The sequence below is a fragment of the Cherax quadricarinatus genome, chromosome 99, assembly GCF_038502225.1.
Source record: "Cherax quadricarinatus isolate ZL_2023a chromosome 99, ASM3850222v1, whole genome shotgun sequence".
Classification (NCBI taxonomy): Eukaryota; Metazoa; Arthropoda; class Malacostraca; order Decapoda; family Parastacidae; genus Cherax; species Cherax quadricarinatus.
Window position 1 is genome coordinate 9,579,388 of NC_091390.1, and position 21,219 is coordinate 9,600,606.

Genomic DNA, 21,219 nt, shown 5'->3' on the forward strand with positions numbered 1-21,219 from the left:
TGTCTGAACTGCCCAGGGTGAACACAAGGTCCAATCTTACTGGTTCATCCTCCCCTCTCACTCTGGTTGCGTTCTTAACATACTGGTGCATGAGGTTTTCCAGCACCACATCCAACATCTTGGCTCTCCATGTTTCGGGACCCCTATGTGGCTCCAGGTTTTCACAGTCAATCTCCCTGTGGTTGAAATCCCCCATAACCAGCAACTTTGCTCTGCTGGAGTGAGCTCTTCTTGCCACCTCATCAAGTGTGTCCACCATTGCTCTGTTGCTCTCTTCATATTCCTCTCTTGGCCTCCTGCAGTTCTGTGGTGGATTGTACATCACTGCAATTACAACCTTGTGGTCCCCAGACTGAAGTGTACCTACTATGTAGTCCCTTTCTCCTGTCTCGTCTATGCCTCTCATTTTCTCGAATTTCCATCGTTTTTTTACGAGCAGAGCAACCCCTTCTCCCCCTCTGCCCCTTCTATCTTTCCTCATGATCTGGTATCCTCGTGGGAAAATTGCATCTGCTATTGTCTCTGTGAGTTTTGTTTCTGTAACTGCTATGATGTCTGGGGACTTCTCATTGATTCTTTCTTGCCATTCCCCATATTTATTCGTTAATCCATCTGCATTTGTATACTAAACCTTCAACTTCTGCTCTAATACTGTGTGTATGTATATGTGTGTGTGTGTGTGTGTACTCACCTATTTGTACTCACCTATTTGTGGTTGCAGGGGTCGAGTCCTAGCTCCTGGCCCCGCCTCTTCACCGGTTGCTACTAGGCCCTCTCTCTCCCCGCTCCATGAGCTTTATCAAACCTCGTCTTAAAACTGTGTATGGTTCCTGCCTCCACTACGTCATTTTCTAGGCTATTCCACTGCCTTACAACTCTATGACTGAAGAAATACTTCCGACTATCTCTCTGACTCATTTGTGTCTTCAACTTCCAATTGTGGCCTCTTGTTTCTGTGTCCCCTCCCTGGAACATCCTGTCCTTGTCCACCTTGTCTATTCCACGCAGGATTTTATATGTCGTTATCATGTCTCCCCTGACCCTCCTGTCCTCCAGTGTCGTCAGGCCGATTTCCCTTAATCTTTCTTCATGGGACATTCCCCTTAGCTCTGGAACTAACCTTGTTGCAAACCTTTGTACTTTCTCTAGTTTCTTGACGTGCTTTATCAAGTGCGGGTTCCAAACAGGTGCTGCATACTCCAGTATGGGCCTGACATACACGGTGTACAGTGTCTTGAATGATTCCTTACTAAGGTATCGGAATGCTGTTCTCAGGTTTGCCAGGCGCCCATATGCTGCAGCAGTTATCTGATTGATGTGTGATTCCGGAGACATGCTCGGTGTTATACTCACCCCAAGATCTTTCTCCTTGAGTGAGGTTTGCAGTCTTTGGCCACCTAGCCTATACTCTGTCTGTGGTCTTCTGTGCCCTTCCCCTATCTTCATGACTTTGCATTTGGCAGGATTAAATTCGAGAAGCCATTTGCTGGACCAGGTGTCCAGTCTGTCCAGGTCTCTTTGAAGTCCTGCCTGGTCCTCATCAGATTTAATTCTCCTCATTAACTTCACATCATCTGCAAACAGGGACACTTCTGAGTCTAACCCTTCCGTCATGTCGTTCACATATACCAAAAATAGCACTGGTCCTAGGACCGACCCCTGTGGGACCCCGCTCGTCACAGGTGCCCACTGTGATACATCATTACGTACCATGACTCGTTGTTGCCTCCCTGTCAGGTATTCTCTGATCCATTGCAGTGGCCTTCCTGTTATATGCTCTAGGTGGTAAGTTACTAAATGCTATAAAGAGTTTTTATGAGGATAGTGAGGCTCAGGTTAGGGTGAAGAGAGGGAGACTACTTCCCGGTAAAAGTAGGTCTTAGACAGGGATGTGTAATGTCACCATGGTTGTTTAATATATTTATAAATGGGGTTGTAAAAGAAGTAAATGCTAGGGTGTTCGGGAGAGAGGTGGGATTAAATTATGTGGAATCAAATACGAAATGGAAAGTGATGCAGTTACAATTTGCTGATGATACTGTGCTTATGGGAGATTCTAAAAAAAAATTGCAAAGGTTAGTGGACGAATTTGGGAGTATGTGTAAAGGTAGAAAGTTGAAAGTGAATATAGAAAAGAGTAAGGAGATGAGGGTTTCAAATGATTTAGATAAAGAAAAATTGGATATCAAATTGGGGAAGAGGAGTATGGAAGAAGTGAATGTTTTCAGATATTTTGGAGTTGATGTATCAGCAGATGGATTTATGAAGGATGAGGTTAATCATAGAATTGATGAGGGAAAAAAGGTGAGTGGTTTGTTGAGTTATATGTGGAGACAAGAACGTTATCTATGGAAGCAAAGAAGGGAATGTATGAAAGTATAGTGGTACCAACACTCTTATATGGGTGTGAAGCTTGGGTTGTAAATGCTGCAGTGAGGAGGTGGTTGGAGGCAGTGGAGATGTCCTGTCTAAGGGCAATATATGGTGTAAATATTATGCAGAAAATTCGGAGTGTGGAAATTAGGAGACGGTGTGGAGTTAATAAAAGTATTAGTCATAGGGCTGAAGAGGGGTTGTTGAGGTGGTTTGGTCATTTAGAGAGAATGGATCAAAGTAGAATGCCATGGAGAGCGTATAAATCTGTAGGGGAAGGAAGGCGGGGTAGGGGTCGTCCTCGAAAGGGTTGGAGGGAGGGGGTAAAGGAGGTTGTGTGGGAAAGGGACTTGGATTTCCAGCAAGCGTGTGTAAGCGTGTTAGACAGGAGTGAATGGAGACGAATGGTATTTGGGACCTGACGATCTGTTGGAGTATGAGCAGGGTAATATTTAGAGAAGGGATTCAGGGAAACAGGTTATTTTATATAGCCGGATTTGAGTCCTGGAAATGGGAAATACAATGTCTGCACTTTAAAGGAGGGGTTTGGGATATTGGCAGTTTGGAGGGATATGTTCTGTATCTATATACGTATATGCTTCTAAACTGTTGTGTTCTGAGCACCTCTGCAAAAGAAGTGATTATGTATGAGTGAGGTGAAAGTGTTGAATGATGATGAAAGAGTTTTCTTTTTGGGAATTTTCTTTCTTTTTGGATTACCCTGCCTCGGTGGGAGACGGTCAACTTGTTAAATATATATATATATATATATATATATATATATATATATATATATATATATATATATATATATATATATATATATATATATATATATATATATATATATATATATATTTATATATATATATATATATATATATATATATATATATATATATATATATATATATATATATATATATATATATATATATATATATATATATATATATATATGTATATATATATATTAGTCATCCAGAGCAGCAGTTTGTCCCGTGAACGTAAAGATAATAATGTCATGGTAAGTTAGGTACTGATATGCGCCTCTTATCTTGCCAAGGTTACTTCAAGATGCACATCTTGTATGCTCTTAGGCCACCTACACCAGGCTTGTAGTAATTACTTAATTCAAGGTTAATGACGATTACATGTTATATTTACAATTACTTAATAATTTGTATTAAATTATTTTCATGAATTCCCTGAAAATTTACTAATGTTGAAATAATTGTTAAATGTTCTAAATAATAGACGAACATGAATGGTAATTAAATGTGAGTACGTGAACATTGCACAATAATATTTTAATTACATTTTCGATCGCAGTCAAACAGATATTGAACATAAACATCACTTTTGTTACACTAAATTAGAGCAAAATTTACTAAGATTAAATGTATCTAAATGAGCTTCTTTCTACATAATATACTTTATTTTGGTGGCGCTCAGAAACAGTGTTTAATAATTATTTTTTTTTCATTCAATATAATTTAAACAAGAAAACTGGGCCTAAAGGCTCAGGAAAATTACAAGAAATGTTGCATTGAATTGTTGCAGAAAGCTACCAGTGATATATTTAACAACGTGATAAACAATAATGAAAATATTATTGAATTTAATGATACACGACAACTGATGTAAGTTCACATATTATGGAACATGGAAAGTGCTCATAAATTTGCATATAATAATATTCATGGAAGACTCCAGGCTCAAGCTGCGTCCTGTTGGTGTATACCAAATTTCTGTTATTCCAAAGGTTCTCTCTGATTTAAGAAATCGTAATGACACGATTGCAAATAAACCATACCCCCGGCCGGGATTGAACCCGCGGTCATAGAGTCTCAAAACTCCAGCCCGTCGCGTTAGCCACTAGACCAGCTAGCCACAATAAGATTCATCCAACTAGGTATATTTCTGAATCTTATTGTGGCTAGCTGGTCTAGTGGCTAGCGCGACGGGCTGGAGTTTTGAGACTCTATGACCGCGGGTTCAATCCCGGCCGGGGGTATGGTTCTCTCTGATGCTGCTGCAGTGGCTATGCAATCCATTATTTATCTTGTTCATTTCTTCAGAGGAAGCATTTATAGAGAAGAATTCATCCAATAGACTAAATCCAGCACAATCCCATTGAATATACTTTATAAAACTTCTTCTAGTTCAGAAGTGGGTGATTTCTTTTTGCTTCCAACTGAAGAGGAAATGCGCAAGAAAAAAGTTTGTGCATCTTAAGAACATAAGAAAGAAGGAACACTGCAACAGGCCTACTGACCCAAGCAGAGCAGGTCCATGTTTCCCCCCCCTGATTAAACCAATGACTCACCCCCCGGATAATCCCAATGATCCACCCAGCCTGGTCATCACCACTCAAGGATGGAGCAATGCACCAGACCCAGGAGTACAAGCTAGTCAGGTCAACTCACACCCACTCATGTATTTATCTAACCTATTTTTAAAACTACACAACGTTTTAGCCTGAATAACTGTACTCGGGAGTTTGTCCCACTCATCCACAACTCTATTACCAAACTAGTGCTTTCCTATATCCTTCCTGAATCTGAATTTTTCCAACTTGCAACCATTGCTGCGGGTCCTGTCTTGGCTGGAAATTTTCAGCACGATATTTACATCCCTTTTATTTATTCCTGTTTTCCATTTATACACCTCGATCATATCTCCCCTAATTCTACGCCTTTCAAGAGAGTGCAGATTCAGGGCCCCAGTCTATACTCATCGGGAAGATTTCTGATACATGGGATCATCTTTGTCATCCTTCTTTGTACGTTTTCCAGAGCATTTATATCCATTCTGTTATACGGTGAATAGAATTGAGCAGCATAGTCTAAATGAGGCCTAACCAAGGATATATAGAGTTGAGGAACAACCTGAGGACTTCTATTATTTATACTTCTAGATATGAAGCCAAGAATTCTGTTAGCTTTATTGCGAACACTAATGCACTGTTGTCTTGGTTTTAAATTACTGCTAACCAGAACTCCTAAATCATTTTCGCAATCAGTAGTATTAACCCATACCCCTGCCGGGATTGAACCCGCGGTCAGAGAGTCTCAAAACTCCAGCCCGCCCGTTTTGAGACTCTCTGACCGCGGGTTCAATCCCGGCTGGGGCATGGTTTGTTTGCAATCGTGTCGTTACGATTTCGTGAGTCAGTAGTATTAAGATCTATATTACTTAGTTTATATGTGGCATGGTTATTTAACTGTCCAACATTTAGAACTTTGCATTTGTCAATATTAAACTGCATCTGTCACTTCTCCGACCATTGCTTCAGTCTATTCAAATCATCTGGAGTGTTTTAATGTCCTCATTAGAATGAATTGGACGGCCTATTTTGGTATAATCAGAAAATTTGCTTATGTCGCTATTTATTCCCTCATCTATGTCGTTTATGTAAATTGTGAACAGCAACAGGCCCAACACTGACCCCTGAGGAACACTGCTTGTGACGTTCCCCCATTCTGATTTCTCCCCATTTATGCAAACTCTCTGCTGTCTATTTGTCAGCCATGCCTCTACCCAGGAAAAAATTTCTCCTCCAATTCTGTGCCCTAAGTTTCCTCAATAGCCTCTGATGTGGAACTCTATCAAAAGCCTTACTGAAGTCCATATACACAGTATCATATTCATTACCACGATCTACCTCCTCAAACACCTTAGTGAAAAAGTTAGTAAATTCGTAAGACAAGAACGCCCCTTTGTAAAACTGTGTTGAGATTCATTAATCAATCTGTGCCTGTCAAGATGGCTACGAATTGCTTCTGCAATTATTGATTCCATAAATTTCCCAACTATGGACGTAAGGCTTATTGGTCTATAGTTCGAAGCCAAGGACCTGTTACCTGCCTTGTAAATAGGTATTACATTTGCCATTTTCTACTTATCAGGCACTATGCCAGTCTGTAGTGACATGCTAAAAAGATTAGCCAAAGGTATGCTAAGTTCCTCTTTACATTCCTTTAACACTCTTGCAAACAGTTCATCAGGACCTGGGGATTTGTTAGGTTTTAGTTTCTCTATTTGTCTGAGGACCATGTCACTAGTTACCGCAATCATACATAGTTTATTATCATCCTGTTCTACATAATCTATTATTTCAGGAATATCGCTAGTATTTTCCTGGATGAAAACTGAGAGGAAGTAGGTATTTAGAATTTCACACATATTCTTATCACTGTCAGTGATCTGACCAGAGTTACTCTTAAGTTGGCCAATCTTGTCACTAATCTTACTTCTGTATACCAGAAAGAACTCTTTTGGGTTAGTCTTTGAATCCCTTGCGACCTTAGCTTCATAATCCCTTCTTGCTTTTCTTATTCCTTTTTTATTTCTCTCTTTAATTGAATATATTGATTTCTTAACTGCCCATCCCCTCTTTTGATACGCCTATAAATGCCTCTCTTTTGACCAAAGAGATGTTTTAATCTATTGTTCATCCATTAAGGATCATTTTTGTTAGATCTAATTTCCCTACTCGGAACAAAAGTTGTCTGAAAAACGTAATATTGGCAACCAAGATCACCTACCTGACCCATTGTCAGGACATCCCAATTTAGCCCACCCAAGTAATTTTTCAAACCCATGAAGTCGTCCAAGCGAAAATCTGGGACAGAGATTTGATTGCAGTTATCTGGGTAATTCCATGATATATTGAAACTAAGTGATTTGTGATCACTTTCCCAAAGCTCACCATTAACCTCAAGATTATTAATTAGTGAATCTTTGTTGGCAAGAACCTAGTCAAGCAGATTGTTTCCTCTAGTTGGTTCTGTCACAACCTGTTCTAAAAAGCAATCCTGTACCGTATCAAGAAAGTCATTAGACTCAAGATTTCCTGTCATATTGTTCCAATCAATTTGTCTAAAGTTAAAATCTCCCATTATCACAACATTTTCATATCTAGATGCCTTATGAATTTCGTCCCATAACAGCTTACTGCCCTCCCTATCAAGGTTTGGGGGCCTATTAATCACACCCACAATTAATTTGTCACGACCATAGAGAAACTGTAGCCAAACAGATTCTGTGTTCAAGGTTTCTAAAGACAACAATTTAAATTTTCTCTGACGTACATCGCCACACCACCACCCATTTGGCTAAGACTCAGATGATTCTTGCTTTTGGACCATTTCACACTATGTTTCTTCGTTCTCAGATTCGCTTGCAGAAAAATCGTGATATCTTGAAGCACTTTTTTTTTTATCTTCTTACGGAAGACAAATCGGCTTGAAACAAACTGCTGTCGTTCTTCAAAAAAGGAACAAGTCATCGTTACGCTGCTACATGCACGTCTTTGGCCAAAGTTTTACAGTAAGAGATTAGAATCTAGTAGTTGCTGCGTGGATTGCTGTATTCCAATGATTACGGGTTCATTTGTTGAGATGGAAACCATTTTCTCTGATTTAGAAAAAACACCTAAGGCCATATTTATTGGGAAACATTTCGATCCTGAGACCTTGATCACTTCTAATATACAGAGGTTATAAGACAGTATATATAGACGGTGAGTGAGGTGTGAGTGACGTAAAGTGACCTGAAGAATGTCATATTGGGATGACGATGGGAAGACGATGAGATCATATGACTCCTGTGTTGCTGGGTAGGTGCTGCTTTGCCTGGTTGAATATCATCTATGCTAATGTTTTAGAAATTTTGTGGTTTCCAGTGTTACGTTTTATTGTGTCGGTGACGGCGACTAGCGAGGCTTCCAGACATCTTCGGCGTCTAAGGTCTTGTTCGGTGAGAACGAGTTGTGCTTCATCATGGTGACCTGGCATTCTTCAAGTCACCAAGCGTTGCTCACACATCACTCTTATAACCTCTGTATATTACAAGTGATCAAGGCTCCAGGATTGAATCGTTTTGTAATAAATATGCCCTAGTGTTTGCTTACGTGTTTTTTTAAGCAACTCGTCTGTATTTATCACCAAGGTTTTTACCATATCAAAGATATGTATACATGCGCAAATGCATACCTACTGTACATATGTATATAAATACATAAGTTAATATTTGCCGCATTAGAAATTTTTCCCCACCCTGCACTATTCCTTTTGCCTGCTTTGGGGCAGAGGAGGCTGAGATTATGGAATATGGGGACACTTTTCTAAAATCCTGCAACATCTGAACGACATATAGTTCTGTCTTAAATTTCGATCAATGTTTGATTACAATAGATCGATATAAAATTACACTTTCGGTAATATGCTGTTGATGTTAAGAGAAACTCAAGATAACAGTAAACTGTGTACCTATAAATAAACCTGTGGTTGAGATAATTGAAAGGTATATGATAACATATTAGTGCCAGGTCTCAGCCAAGCACTGACACTCTCCCAGCCAGGCCAGGACACTGCCAGCCAGGCACTGACACTCTCCCAGCAAGGCCAAGACACTGCCAGCCAGGCACTGACACTCTCCCAGCCAGGCCAGGACACTGCCAGCCAGGCACTGACACTCTCCCAGCAAGGCCAGGACACTGCCAGCCAGTCACTGACACTCTCCCAGCAAGGCCAGGACACTGCCAGCCAGTCACTGACACTCTCCCAGCCAGGCCAAGACACTGCCAGCCAGGCACTGACACTCTCCCAGCAAGGCCAGGACACTGCCAGCCAGTCACTGACACTCTCCCAGCCAGGCCAAGACACTGCCAGCCAGGCACTGACACTCTCCCAGCCAGGCCAGGACACTGCCAGCCAGTCACTGACACTCTCCCAGCCAGGCCAAGACACTGCCAGCCAGGCACTAACACACTCCCGTGATCACCACACGTACACACCTCTCCTCTCTCTACTGCTGGTATTATCATCATCTGACATTATTACAGTCAAGTAAGAGTGAGGATGGCACCCAAGGTACGCACTGTGAGCCTTCATACTGGACAAGAGATGCCAATCATTGGCATTGGTACATACAGGGTGAGTATATTACATTGTAACAGTGAACTTAACATAACCAGCCACTAGCTGCCACTGCTCACAAATTACCACAAAATGTCACAAAATAACTACAGTAAACCATAAACATACAAGTAAACCACATCATACTACCTCTTATTAACAACTGAACCAGTTATATAAAGAATGTAGTTTGATATATGCAAAAACATCTCGTAATTAATGGTTCAATGATGAGGTAACTACACCCATAGGGTATGCAGTGACGTCACACAGCGCCTGAGCAAACCCACAACGAGGCAGACATTACTCAGTAATAATAATAATAATAATAATAATAATAATAATAATAATAATAATAATAATTATAATAATAATAATAATAATAATAATAATAATAATAATAATAATAATAATAATAATAATAATAATATCTTATTTAATACAAGTACATGTACAAGGTATACAGACAATTGCTGATATCAATGGGCTCTGGTGGCCTGGTGGTTAATGCTCTCGCTTCACACGGCGAGGGCCTGGGTTCGATTCCCAGCCAGAGTAGAAACATTGGACGTGTTTCTTTCCACCTGTTGTCTATGTTCCCCATCAGTAAAATGGGTACCTGGGTGTTAGTAGACTGGTGTGGGTCGCATCCTGGGACACTGACCTAATTTGCCCGAAATGCGGAGCATAACAAGGGACTTTCTGTATAGTTATATGTCATTGTTGTCAGCTAGGACTGTATACCTTGTACATGTACTTGTAGTAAATAAAGATATTATTATTATTATTACTACTATATAGAAAGCCGCTTGTTATGCTGAGCATTTAGGATAAATTAGGTCAGTTTTGTCCCAGGATGCGACCCACACCAGCACCCAGGTACCCATTTTAAATTGATGGGTGAACAGGGACAGCAGGTGTCTTATGGAAACAAGTCCCTAATATTTTGCAGCCGTACCGGAGATTCTAACCCCGGACCTCAGTGTGTGAGCTGAGTGATCTGATTGAGCTTTAAGTATATATATTTTTACAACAATAATTAAGACACACGGATGTCATGGCCACATAAAAAGTACATTATATAGATTTAACATTGAATAACTCGATAAAATACAAAAAAAATTTCCATATTTCCATTAGGGTCCCTAGTCAAAATTTTATTTCACCAAAAATTTGAATTATACATTCTAAGCCCCTTATGGAGGGTGCCTTGATCCAATGAAATGGACCTATCTTTTCTTTCCTTGGACTGAATCAGATGTCCTCCAATTACGCAGGAAGATTTATGTCCCCTGTGAGTTTAGCGCTCCCAATACAATACAATACAATACAATGCTTTATTTGGACATGATACATAGTTGTACAAGGAATTATAGTAGTTGAGTGTACATACTAAAAGCCCCTTGTGTGCAGAGCATTATGGACAGGCTTAAAATTAACTTAAGATTAACTAAGCAATGATATGTTCAGAGGCAAAAATTACAGTAAACAAATTACAATATGAAATACAAATGAGTATTTTAAATAATGAAATTTGAACATTTCAATTAAGTTGTACAAATTTGTAGCATAACAATGTATAATATAACAAAATAATCAATATACCTTATTAATATACTATTTGTAGTGCAGAAACAGGTCATATGGTCATTAGATGAGTTATTGTGCATTCAAGAGAATGGATTATTTTATTAGGTAATGTAATTTAAAAACATAGTTTGATAGGGTCACAGGTTACACTTTCATGAAATACAGTTATTCAATATTTATTTAGTTGTGAGTGAGGAAGTGGTTTTTAAGAAGAGACTTGAATTTATAAACAGACAGTGTTTCTTTTATATTCACAGGTAATGAATTCCAGATTTTTGGGCCTTTTATGTGCATTGAGTTTTTACATAGTGTGTGTGTGGAAAATACTGTATATTTTCCGAAAACGCAGTGCATTTTGTATGTAAATTGATGGAATATATTGTAGGTAATAAAAATTAATTTGTAAATAAATAAAGAACCAGCGAAATTGGTGAGCGTCGATGGGGGAAGGGGGTCGCCACTGTTTTTTGAACTGGGCAAGATAACGTCAGTGAAAATCGGAAGAATTTTCTTCGCTCTAGATGTTATATTGTGTTTAAAACCTCTCAAATAAGAGTCAAAATTGTTGGATTTGCAGTCCTGCAGAACGTGAGAATTAGGCGACTGGACAGGACTCCATAATTAGATGGGAACAGGATAAATTAACCAAGGTGATGTTTACCTGGAGTTTCCCTGGAGAGAGATATGGGGGTCAACGCCCCCCCTGGCCCGGTCTGTGACCAGGTCTCCTGGTGGATCAGAGCCTGATCAACCAGGCTGTTACTGCTGGCTGCACACAATCCAACATATGAGCCACAGCCTGGCTGGTCAGGTACCGACTTTAGGTGTTTGTCCAGTGCCTGCTTGAAGACTGCCAGGGGCCTATTGGTAATCCCCCTTATGTATGGTGGGAGGCAGTTGAACAGTCTCAGGCCCCTGACACTTATTGTATGGTCTCTTAACGTGCTAGTGACACCCCTGCTTTTCATTTGGGGGGGTTGTTGCATCGTCTGCCAAGTCTTTTGCTTTCGTTGTGAGTGATTTTCGTGTGCAAGTTCGGTACTAGTCCCTCTAGGATTTTTCAGGTGTATATAATCATGTATCTCTCCCGCCTGCGTTCCAGGGAAAACAGGTTCAGGAACTTCAAGCGCTCCCAGTAATTGAGGTGTTTTATCTCCATTATGCATGCCGTGAAGGTTCTCAGTACTTTTTCTATTTATGTTTTAATTCTGGCCAGTATTTTCTTCATATTTTAGGCAGAGGTTTGTGTATCACACAAAGTAATCTCCAGTCAAATTGGTGAGTGTTATTATTATAAATTCTCCTTCAATGTATATGTAGTCATTTATTAAAATTAACATACAGTCCACATATTTATATTAATGTTGTACCAGAATTCCTGGTGATGTACATTTCATTTAAAATTAATATAGGTCCAGAGTGACTTGTGGAGATATGAGTGGAGTAGGTGTCGAAGGAGGACATTTTTTGCGACCTAGGATGGCCTAAAATTCCTACATGTCTCTGTAACCTTGATAAAGGATAATTATCTTTGTTACTTTCATAAAATTACTAGTATTTATATAATGAGATTCATCCAGGTAATTTTAATTTACCATAATTTGAGATGGACAGGAGAAACATCATAGAGTGATCTATGTCTTGCGTTATGGTCATGTGTTCTGTTGAGGTTGGTAAGGAGAAGTTTGAGGGGAGGGTTTATATTTGAGTTTATTGTTCTATGTATGTAGTAGGCACAATAATAAGTATGGATATTTTGAACAGTGAGTAAGTTTAGGCTTTTGAATATTGGTTGAATATGCTGCCTGGAGTGGGAATTTGTTATTCTGACTGCAGCCTTTTGTTGGGTAATTAATGGTCTGAGAGGATTTATTGTTGTTGAGCCCCATTGCACAGATTCCATAGGTGAGATAGGGGTAAATGAGTGAGTGATATATGGCCAGGAGGGCTGATTGTGGAACACAGTACCGTATCTTCGATAGTATGCATACGGTCTTGGAGATTTTCTTGGAAATTTGTTGTACATGTCTATTATCAAGGTGGTTTCCTAAGAATTTTCCCTCTGTGAGTTTTGTGATAGGTGATCCATTTATCATTATGTTAAGAGGAACATCTGTAGTTCTGTTCCTAAACTGAATGAAGTAGGTTTTGTCAATATTGAGAATAAGCTTGTTAATCATCATCCAGGTAGATATTTTCTGTATTTCGGTATTTACAGTATTGGCTAGTATGACTGGGCTTGGGTTTGAGTAGTTCCGATGCATTTGGTAGGTTGGTTATGTAAATGAGAAAGAGAAGAGGGCCAAGGACACTTCCCTGTGGGACACCAACTGTAATTGGTTGTGTGGAAGAGTTTGCTCCATTTGTGTACACATATTGGCTTCTGTTGCTGAGGTATGATTTTAGGTAGTTGAGGGAGTGCCCTCTTATACCATAGTGCGACAATTTTATGTTCAACAAATCATGATCAACTGTATCAAAAGCTTTACATAAATCAATAAAGATCCCCAATGGGATTTCTTTTTTCTCTAGTGCAGTGTATATTTGTTCTAGCATGTGTATAATAGCATCATTCGTATTTTTATTAGGCCTGAACCCAAACTGACAGGGGTTGAGTATGTTGTGGAAGATGAGGTACGAATAGATTCGCTTATGAATTAATTTTTTAAAGATTTCAGAGAAAAGGGGTAAGATGGATATTGGCCTATAGTTATTCAAGTCTGCTTGATCTCCACCTTTTTGTATCAGGGTGACCCTCACTATTTTGAAAACTGTGGGGAAGGTAGAGGATTCGATGGATACGTTAAAGAGTGTTGCAGTGATTAGTGACAGTATTTGTGAAGCTTTTTTGTATATTAAGGGTGGTAAGTTACTTAAATCTCCTGCCTTGTTCTTTAGTGTGTTGATAATAAGTGAGACTTCTGTTGGGTTGGTCGGAGCTACGAACAGTGTTTTCGGGTAGGTGCCAGTGAGGTAGTCATTAGGTAGGGTATTTGAGCTTGGTATTTTTTATCCACCAGGTCTTTTCCTATGGCTGAGAAGAAAACATTGAGTCTGTTTGCTGTTTCAGTTGGTGGGAGTTGGGGTTCATCTGGTTTTGTTAGTTAGATTGATCTGTTTCCTGATATCTTTTTTTGTTCCTAGAATTTCAGAAAGAATTTTCAAGGTCTTCTTTATATCTCCTTTTAAGTTGGATAATCTGTTCTCATAACACAATTTTTTTGCCCTTCTTATCAGGCTGGTTAGGACTGACTAGTAACTTTTTTTTTTTTTGGGTCTTTGGTTATGTGACCCATTCTGTACTGTTTTTCATATAGGTGCTTTATATTTTTGGATTTGAGGATGCTGGGTGTTAGCCAGGGACTGTTTAGTCTCTTAGCTGTCATCTGTTTAGTTTTTTTTAGGGCAGTGCTTGTTATAAAAGTATTGGGTCTTTTCTAGTAAATTATTAATACATTCATCAATATCTGTATAGATTTCTAGCTCAGTGTGCCAGTCAATGTTTGTCATTGCTGTTGTGAAGTTATTAATGGCTGCCTCGTTATGAAGTCCGAAGATTACTTTAGTAGTGTTTTGGGGTAATTTACCTAGATTGGTTATGAGAAAGGTAGCGTAGTGGTCTGTGGTATTATCTGTGATTATGCCTGATTTTAAACGGGATATGGCATTGGTCCGGATGTGGTATAATAGGGAAACACTAGTCTCAGAGATTCTTTTAGGTTTCTTACTGTTGGTAGCAACATGCTGTTACTCATTGTGTTTGTGAATTCAGTAACGTGTGGGTCCTGGTCTTGCAGGAGATATATATTGAAGTCACCTGAGAGTAGTAAGTGATCTTTATTCATGTGCGCATCAGTTATCATACCTCCTAGGTTTTCACTAAAACAACTAATGTTTGACTGTGGTACTCTGTAGATGTTTATCACTGTGAGAGGTTTTTGTAGGTATTTGGATTTGAATTTAGCTATTATATATTCCCCATGTTCATCCCTTGTGCAAGTATTGTTGATGCATTCTAGTTGGTCTGAGTAGTATATAGTTTTTCCAACCCCTTGTTGATCTGGCCTACAGTTGTGTATGGCTGTGTAACCAGGAATGGCATAGACATTTGTAGTATCAGGCTTTAGCCAGGTTTCAGTTAGTGTAATGATGGACATATTGGCATACAAGGAATTTAGTAATGCTATGAGGTCATCGTAATGTTTGCTTAAAGATCTGATATTGTAGTTAAAGACAGTTATGTTGTTGTTGGCTCTGAGAAGTGCCTTTGATTGTTCTGCAGTGTAGTAATTACAGTAACTGTAAGACAGAGTAAATATTTTAAAGCTAAAAAAATAGAGGCTGCGGAATATAATAGTAAAAAATAAAAGTATTGGACTTTAGCACCTACAGTAGCACCCTAGTTTTTTAACAAATGTGACTATACGAATTAAAGATAATAATAATAATAATAATAATAATAATAATAATAATAATAATAATAATAATATAATAATAATAATAATAATAATAATAATAATAATAATAATAATAATAATAATAATAATAATATCAATAATAATAATAATAATAACGAAATAATAATAATAATAATAATAATAATATAATAATAATAATAATAATGTAATAATAATAATAATTGTTGGGGTAAGGATATGAACAAGCAAATTCATATAATAAGTGAACTGTAATGGGACTTAGCTTGATGAGGACTGCACTGTTCCGCAGCCACTTCCAGAAAATTCTTGGAATCGTCGATGTAACCACAGTTGGGCTGTTAAAAGATGGGTGGTATAAGTATAATTTCCCCTAGGTGGTGTTATTCAGCATATCTCAGAAACTGATTGCTGAAGTTATATATACTAGTGTGGGCTCGATGGTCCTCGGGTAACCGGGTAATTGTACCATCAAATAAGACATGAATTAGATATCTGCTGCACAGCCAACCTAACCAATCTGACTCAAGAAATCGTAATGACACGATTGCAAATAAACCATACCCCCGGCCGGGATTGAACCCGCGGTCATAGAGTCTCAAAACTCCAGCCCGTCGCGTTAGCCACTAGACCAGCTAGCCACAATAAGATTCATCCAACTAGGTATATTTCTGAATCTTATTGTGGCTAGCTGGTCTAGTGGCTAACGCGACGGGCTGGAGTTTTGAGACTCTATGACCGCGGGTTCAATCCCGGCCGGGGGTATGGTTTAACCTAACCAATATTATGTTTATCAGAGGTATCTGGGCATTTGTAGCTGACCCATAGATACACCCGGGTATCCGCTGTCTTGATTGAAGCAGGCGTATTCTGAAGAATGCTGCACTGTCTTCCACTCTATCAGGAAATTCGCATGCTGTTTACAATGTTCATCAAGATTTGTCTATGGTTCACAGTCATATCACTAAAGAAGCTGATCACACTTCTCTGTAAATGTTCCGCTGAGTCTGTTGAGATTCTTTTATGCACCAAAACGCGCGGATGAGTGTTCTTTGTTCGATTAAATCAAGTGGACTAATTGTGTCTGTGTGTATGCCAGGACAGGCTAACATGACCTTGGCTGCTTTCAGTGCTGCAACTGTTTCTTTTAATCCCTGAATCTGCATAGACTTAGGCAAATCATCTGGTTAGGTCATATGTCTGTTTACCAGAATTTTAGAAAAAAGAAAACAGCTGTATCTAACTATACTTTGGCATAGGGTTGTTTATTCAGTTTCTGCAACACTGTTCTTCTTATGAAGGACCTTTGTGAGCCTTGATCAAATAGTGTTAGCACATTGGTTTTGTGTAATTTATTAGATAACTCAACTCGAGGTATTGGGAGAGCAGTTGCTTTAAACTTCTCTCTCACAATTAATGCTGACTTCCTGAGCAAAATTTGCTGATGACACCAAAATAGGCCGTCCAATTCATTATAAATGAGGACATTATAGCACTCCAGGATGATTTGAATAGACTGATGCAATGGTTGGAGAAGTGGCAGATGCAGTTTAATATAGACAAATGCAAAGTTCTAAATGTTGGACAGTTAAATAACCATGCCACATATAAACTAAATAATGTAGATCTTAATACTACTGATTGTGAAAAGGTTTTAGGAGTTCTGGTTAACAGTAATCTAAAACCAAGACAACAGTGCATTAGTCTTCACAATAAACCTAACAGATTTTTTGGCTTCATATCTAGAAGTATAAATAATAGAAGTCCTCAGGTTGTTCTTCAACTCTATACATGCTTGGTTAGGCCTCATTTAGACTATGCTGCTCAGTTCTGGTCACCGTATTACAAAATGGATATAAATGCTCTGGAAAATGTACAGAGGAGGATGACAAAGATGATCCCATGTATCAGAAATCTTCCCTGTGTGGGCCCTGAATCTGCACTCTCTCGAAAGGCGTAGAATTAGAGGGGATATGATCGAGGTGTATAAATGGAAAACAGGAATAAATAAAGAGGATGTAAATAACATGCCGAAATTTTCCAGCCAAGACAGGACTCGCAGCAATGGTTTCAAGTTGGAAAAATTCAGATTCAGGAAGGATATAGGAAAGCACTGGTTTGGTAATAGAGTTGTGGATGAGTGGAACAGACTCCTGAGTACAGTTATTCAGGCTAAACTGTTGTGAAGTTTGAAAAATAGGTTAGATAAATACATGAGTGGGTGTGGGTGGGTATTAGTTGGACCTGACTAGTTTGTGCTGCTGGGTCTGGTGTCGTGCTCCTTCCTAGAGTGGAGGTGGCCACACTGGGTGGGTCATTTGGCTAATCCGGGGGGGGGGAGTCATTGGGCTAATCCGGGGGGAGACATGGACCTGCTCTGCATGGGTCAGTAGGCCTGTTGTAGTGTTCCTTCTTTCTTATGTTCTTATCTTCTTATAAGTATTTGGGCATAATGCTGTATGATGCATGCCCTTGCATTTAAAACACTTCTTCAGTGAGCATTTACCTCCCTTTAGTTCATTTAAACACTTAGTGCACTTTCTCAGCTGATGAGCACATTGTTTACGTGCCTCCATTGCTGTGTATTGACTGCAATACTGTGCTAAATGTAGTACGCTTATGTGTGACAGTCTGTTTACTGTCTGTTGTATTCACAGCTTGATAAGTGACTACATGGGATTTCCCATTATGTTATTTTTTAGTAATAGTACTCTTTGTATACTGAGTTGAAGATTTATTATCTACAGGATATATGGATTTTTCATCTTGTCTCGTTGCTTGCATACAAGAAATATTGTTCGTAAAATATTGCTAATTTCTTCACTAGTGAAATAGCATTTATTGAAAAATAATATTAAATCGTTCAATAGTTTGTCTTGACAGCTTTTCCTGTACAGTACCACTGATAAACTAATCACATTGTCTTAGGTCATATTTAACACCTAGAGATCTGAGACTATTGTCTAATGTGATCCTAAACGACTGTAAATCTGAAAAACAATGTTTTGGTGGCTTCAAGCTTGAAATTAAGACTGCATGTCTAACCCTGGTTTTGTCAGCATCAAAGTAATTTTCTACTAAGACTCGTTAGACTAGATGATAATTGCCTGTAGCCACCAGAAATGACTTAATCAGTTCGTATGGTTCTCCTTTCACAAGACATCCCATAAACGGTGCAAGCATACAAAAAATCAGAGTTCGAAATGTATTTCCTATGAGTGAATAGAGTATATCAATGAAATGGAAATGAGGTCATATTAATGGATTTTTGGGAGTTAGTTTTCGATCACTTGCAAATATGCGAGGACCTCTCAAACCAGATTCTGGCCCTTAAAGGGTGTATAATTTTAAATGTTGCAAAGCTGCAATTGTTAATAAAACACCAAAAAACTATTTTTCTAGTTTATTATACAAATAGAAAATATCAAAAACATAAATGGAACTTGTTTCCAAACACTTGGTAAGTATTAAAAAATATAGCAATCAACCAAATAGCAATATAGACACATTGCAAAGGGATAAAACTTTCAAGTCCCATGTTCCTGAGTTTCCTGAGAAAGAGCAATCATTCTAGATCACTAATTGATCAAATGAAAGTCTATGAAGCAATTTTTATCCTTCTTGATGCATAGAGTTACTTTGCATATGCCACAGGAACATATGGATGTGACATGATGTTTCTTTGTGCTGCAATACTTGCAACTAAGTTGCTTGCCCAGCACTGGCCAGTGACTTAGCTGTTTATCCAACCTCACACTGTAATCAAGCCTTTCTGCACGTTGGTACTGCATTGCACATAACAATTGCAAGGCTGACAAATCATGAGCATGACTGGCACCACTAGAAGCTCTTATAATTTTTGTGTTGCTGCATCTAAACGTTTGTCCTTTGGATCTTGCAGTGAGAGAGATTTCAAGCCTGAATTGCTTCAGTGGCATGCATTTGGTTTTTAGTGATCGACAATCACGGCAGTAAAGAAGCCATGCATTCACAACAGCAAGATCAAAAACATAGGCAAAGAGCAGAATGTACCAACGTTTAGATTTCATAGGTAAAGATGCACCAACATGTTACTTTTGTCAATACCTCCCATGTGTGCATTATAGTTCTTGATGACTTCAGTGTACTGTACTAGGTCTTTCTTCTTGGAATCCTTGTTATATCTTTCAGTAAGAGTCACAGGATTAACCCCCACATCATTTGTCAATAAAGTCAGAGCTTTGTTGTCCTTCCATCTTACAACAAGGATTCCATCATTGGTTTTGAAGTCAAAAGTGCCCTTGGGCACTATGCTCTTTTCCATTTGTTGGACGGGCATCAGTTCTGGCTCACCACATCTATTGTCACGTACTGTTCCAGTGTATCTGCAGTTATATTTGTCTCTTAGTAACTTGACCAACGGTAGACTTGAAAAGAAATTGTCAGCATAGATTGCTGATGTATTTCTTTGGTGAGAGTTGTTGCAAGTACCAGAACAATCTTAGAACTTATTGGTAGTTTAGTTTCTTCATGTGGCAGCTTTATAGGATGGTTGTCAAAACTTGTTTTACCTTCATATATGAGTAGGAATTCATACATGTAGGAATTCATCTTCACTTGCACGACAAAATAGTTTGAAACCCCACTTGTCTGGTTTGGTTTGGATGTACTGCCTTAGGTTTCCAGCGGTTTTACCCTTGAAACCAACCATAACTTCATCAACAGACTGCTTGGAACTTTCAAGCAATCATTAGTAGGTGCAGTGTAAAGAGGCCTTATTTTGTGAAATCTGTCATTATCCTTCTTTTGTGCGTTATCATTGAAATGAATTGTACTCATTAGCAACCTAAACCTCATAGATCCCATGACTTCTGTAACCTGGGGTATCTTAGTTTCACTTGCCCAATCGTCAAGTAATGATGAGTATGGCCAAACACCCATAAACAGCACAATATCTATGAACCTCGTGATTTCTTCAGAATCTGTTACAAAAGTACTATGTATGTTTATTTGCTTGGCATATAAATTAGTTTGAAATATTATTTGGTCTAGGGAGAGTTAATACTACATGAAATCAGCGAATCCCAGGTGTTTGCTGTGCTGTTTGCTCTACCTGGCGCTCATTTGAACTGGTGCCCCCACAAGGTACTAAGTGGTCCCAGATTTTTTTAATATTGTGCACACTGAGTGTTAAGACCCATTCTATGCTGACGAGGCATCTCAGGCCAATCGTGCCAAATTTGAAGGCAGGAAAAATAAAATGCATATATATGTTTGGGGCACTAGCGGTAAGAACGTATATATACATTTGGACCGTTTATGGGTTAATGTCATTCTTAGGTGGATTTGATTCTTTGAATTCACTTTCATATTTCGCATAATGTGAATTAATTATTTCCAGATGCTGAGTAAGTAATTCCAGTTTTACCTCAAGATCGTCAAAATCTATGTTTGTATCTTGGGTTAACCCTACACAATCTGAAATTAGTTGTTCTAATTGTGTAATCATAGTCTGTAAAGAGGTAAATTGAGTATTGAAGCAAGCCATTGTACTGTAATACTGATAATTCTAGCACCACACTTAGAGTGTTCAAACACACTGCACTGCTATAAACAGCTGAGTGTTTGTGTCAGCAATACTACTGACCCACTAACCATAACCTCAGGGTCAGTGACCTTGAGGGGTACAGGGTGCATATGGCTGACCCTTGATGCCAACTTTCCTGTGTTGATGCGGACTCAGCTTGGAACACTGTTGAGCCGCATAAAACGCTATACACATCACAATGTACACTGTATAACTTAATCAAACATGTACATTTCTTTCACATATATATAAATGCCACTGTTAATATATGAAAGCTTACACTATATAACTTCCTTACTTATATATAACAGTGAAATCTAAAGGAGGCGAT

At 38.7% G+C, this 21,219-nt stretch overlaps 1 protein-coding gene across 1 annotated transcript in view; it reads left to right on the top strand.

The window, feature by feature from the left end:
• The first annotated feature begins 9,089 nt into the window (after positions 1-9,089).
• LOC128704758 (aldo-keto reductase family 1 member A1) overlaps positions 9,090-21,219 on the top strand; it is a 106,213-nt gene continuing 94,083 nt past the window's right edge. The window contains exon 1 of the mRNA XM_070079516.1: positions 9,090-9,314. Coding sequence (XP_069935617.1) covers positions 9,240-9,314 — 75 coding nt within the window. The 5' untranslated portion in view covers positions 9,090-9,239. The remainder of the gene's footprint in view (positions 9,315-21,219) is intronic.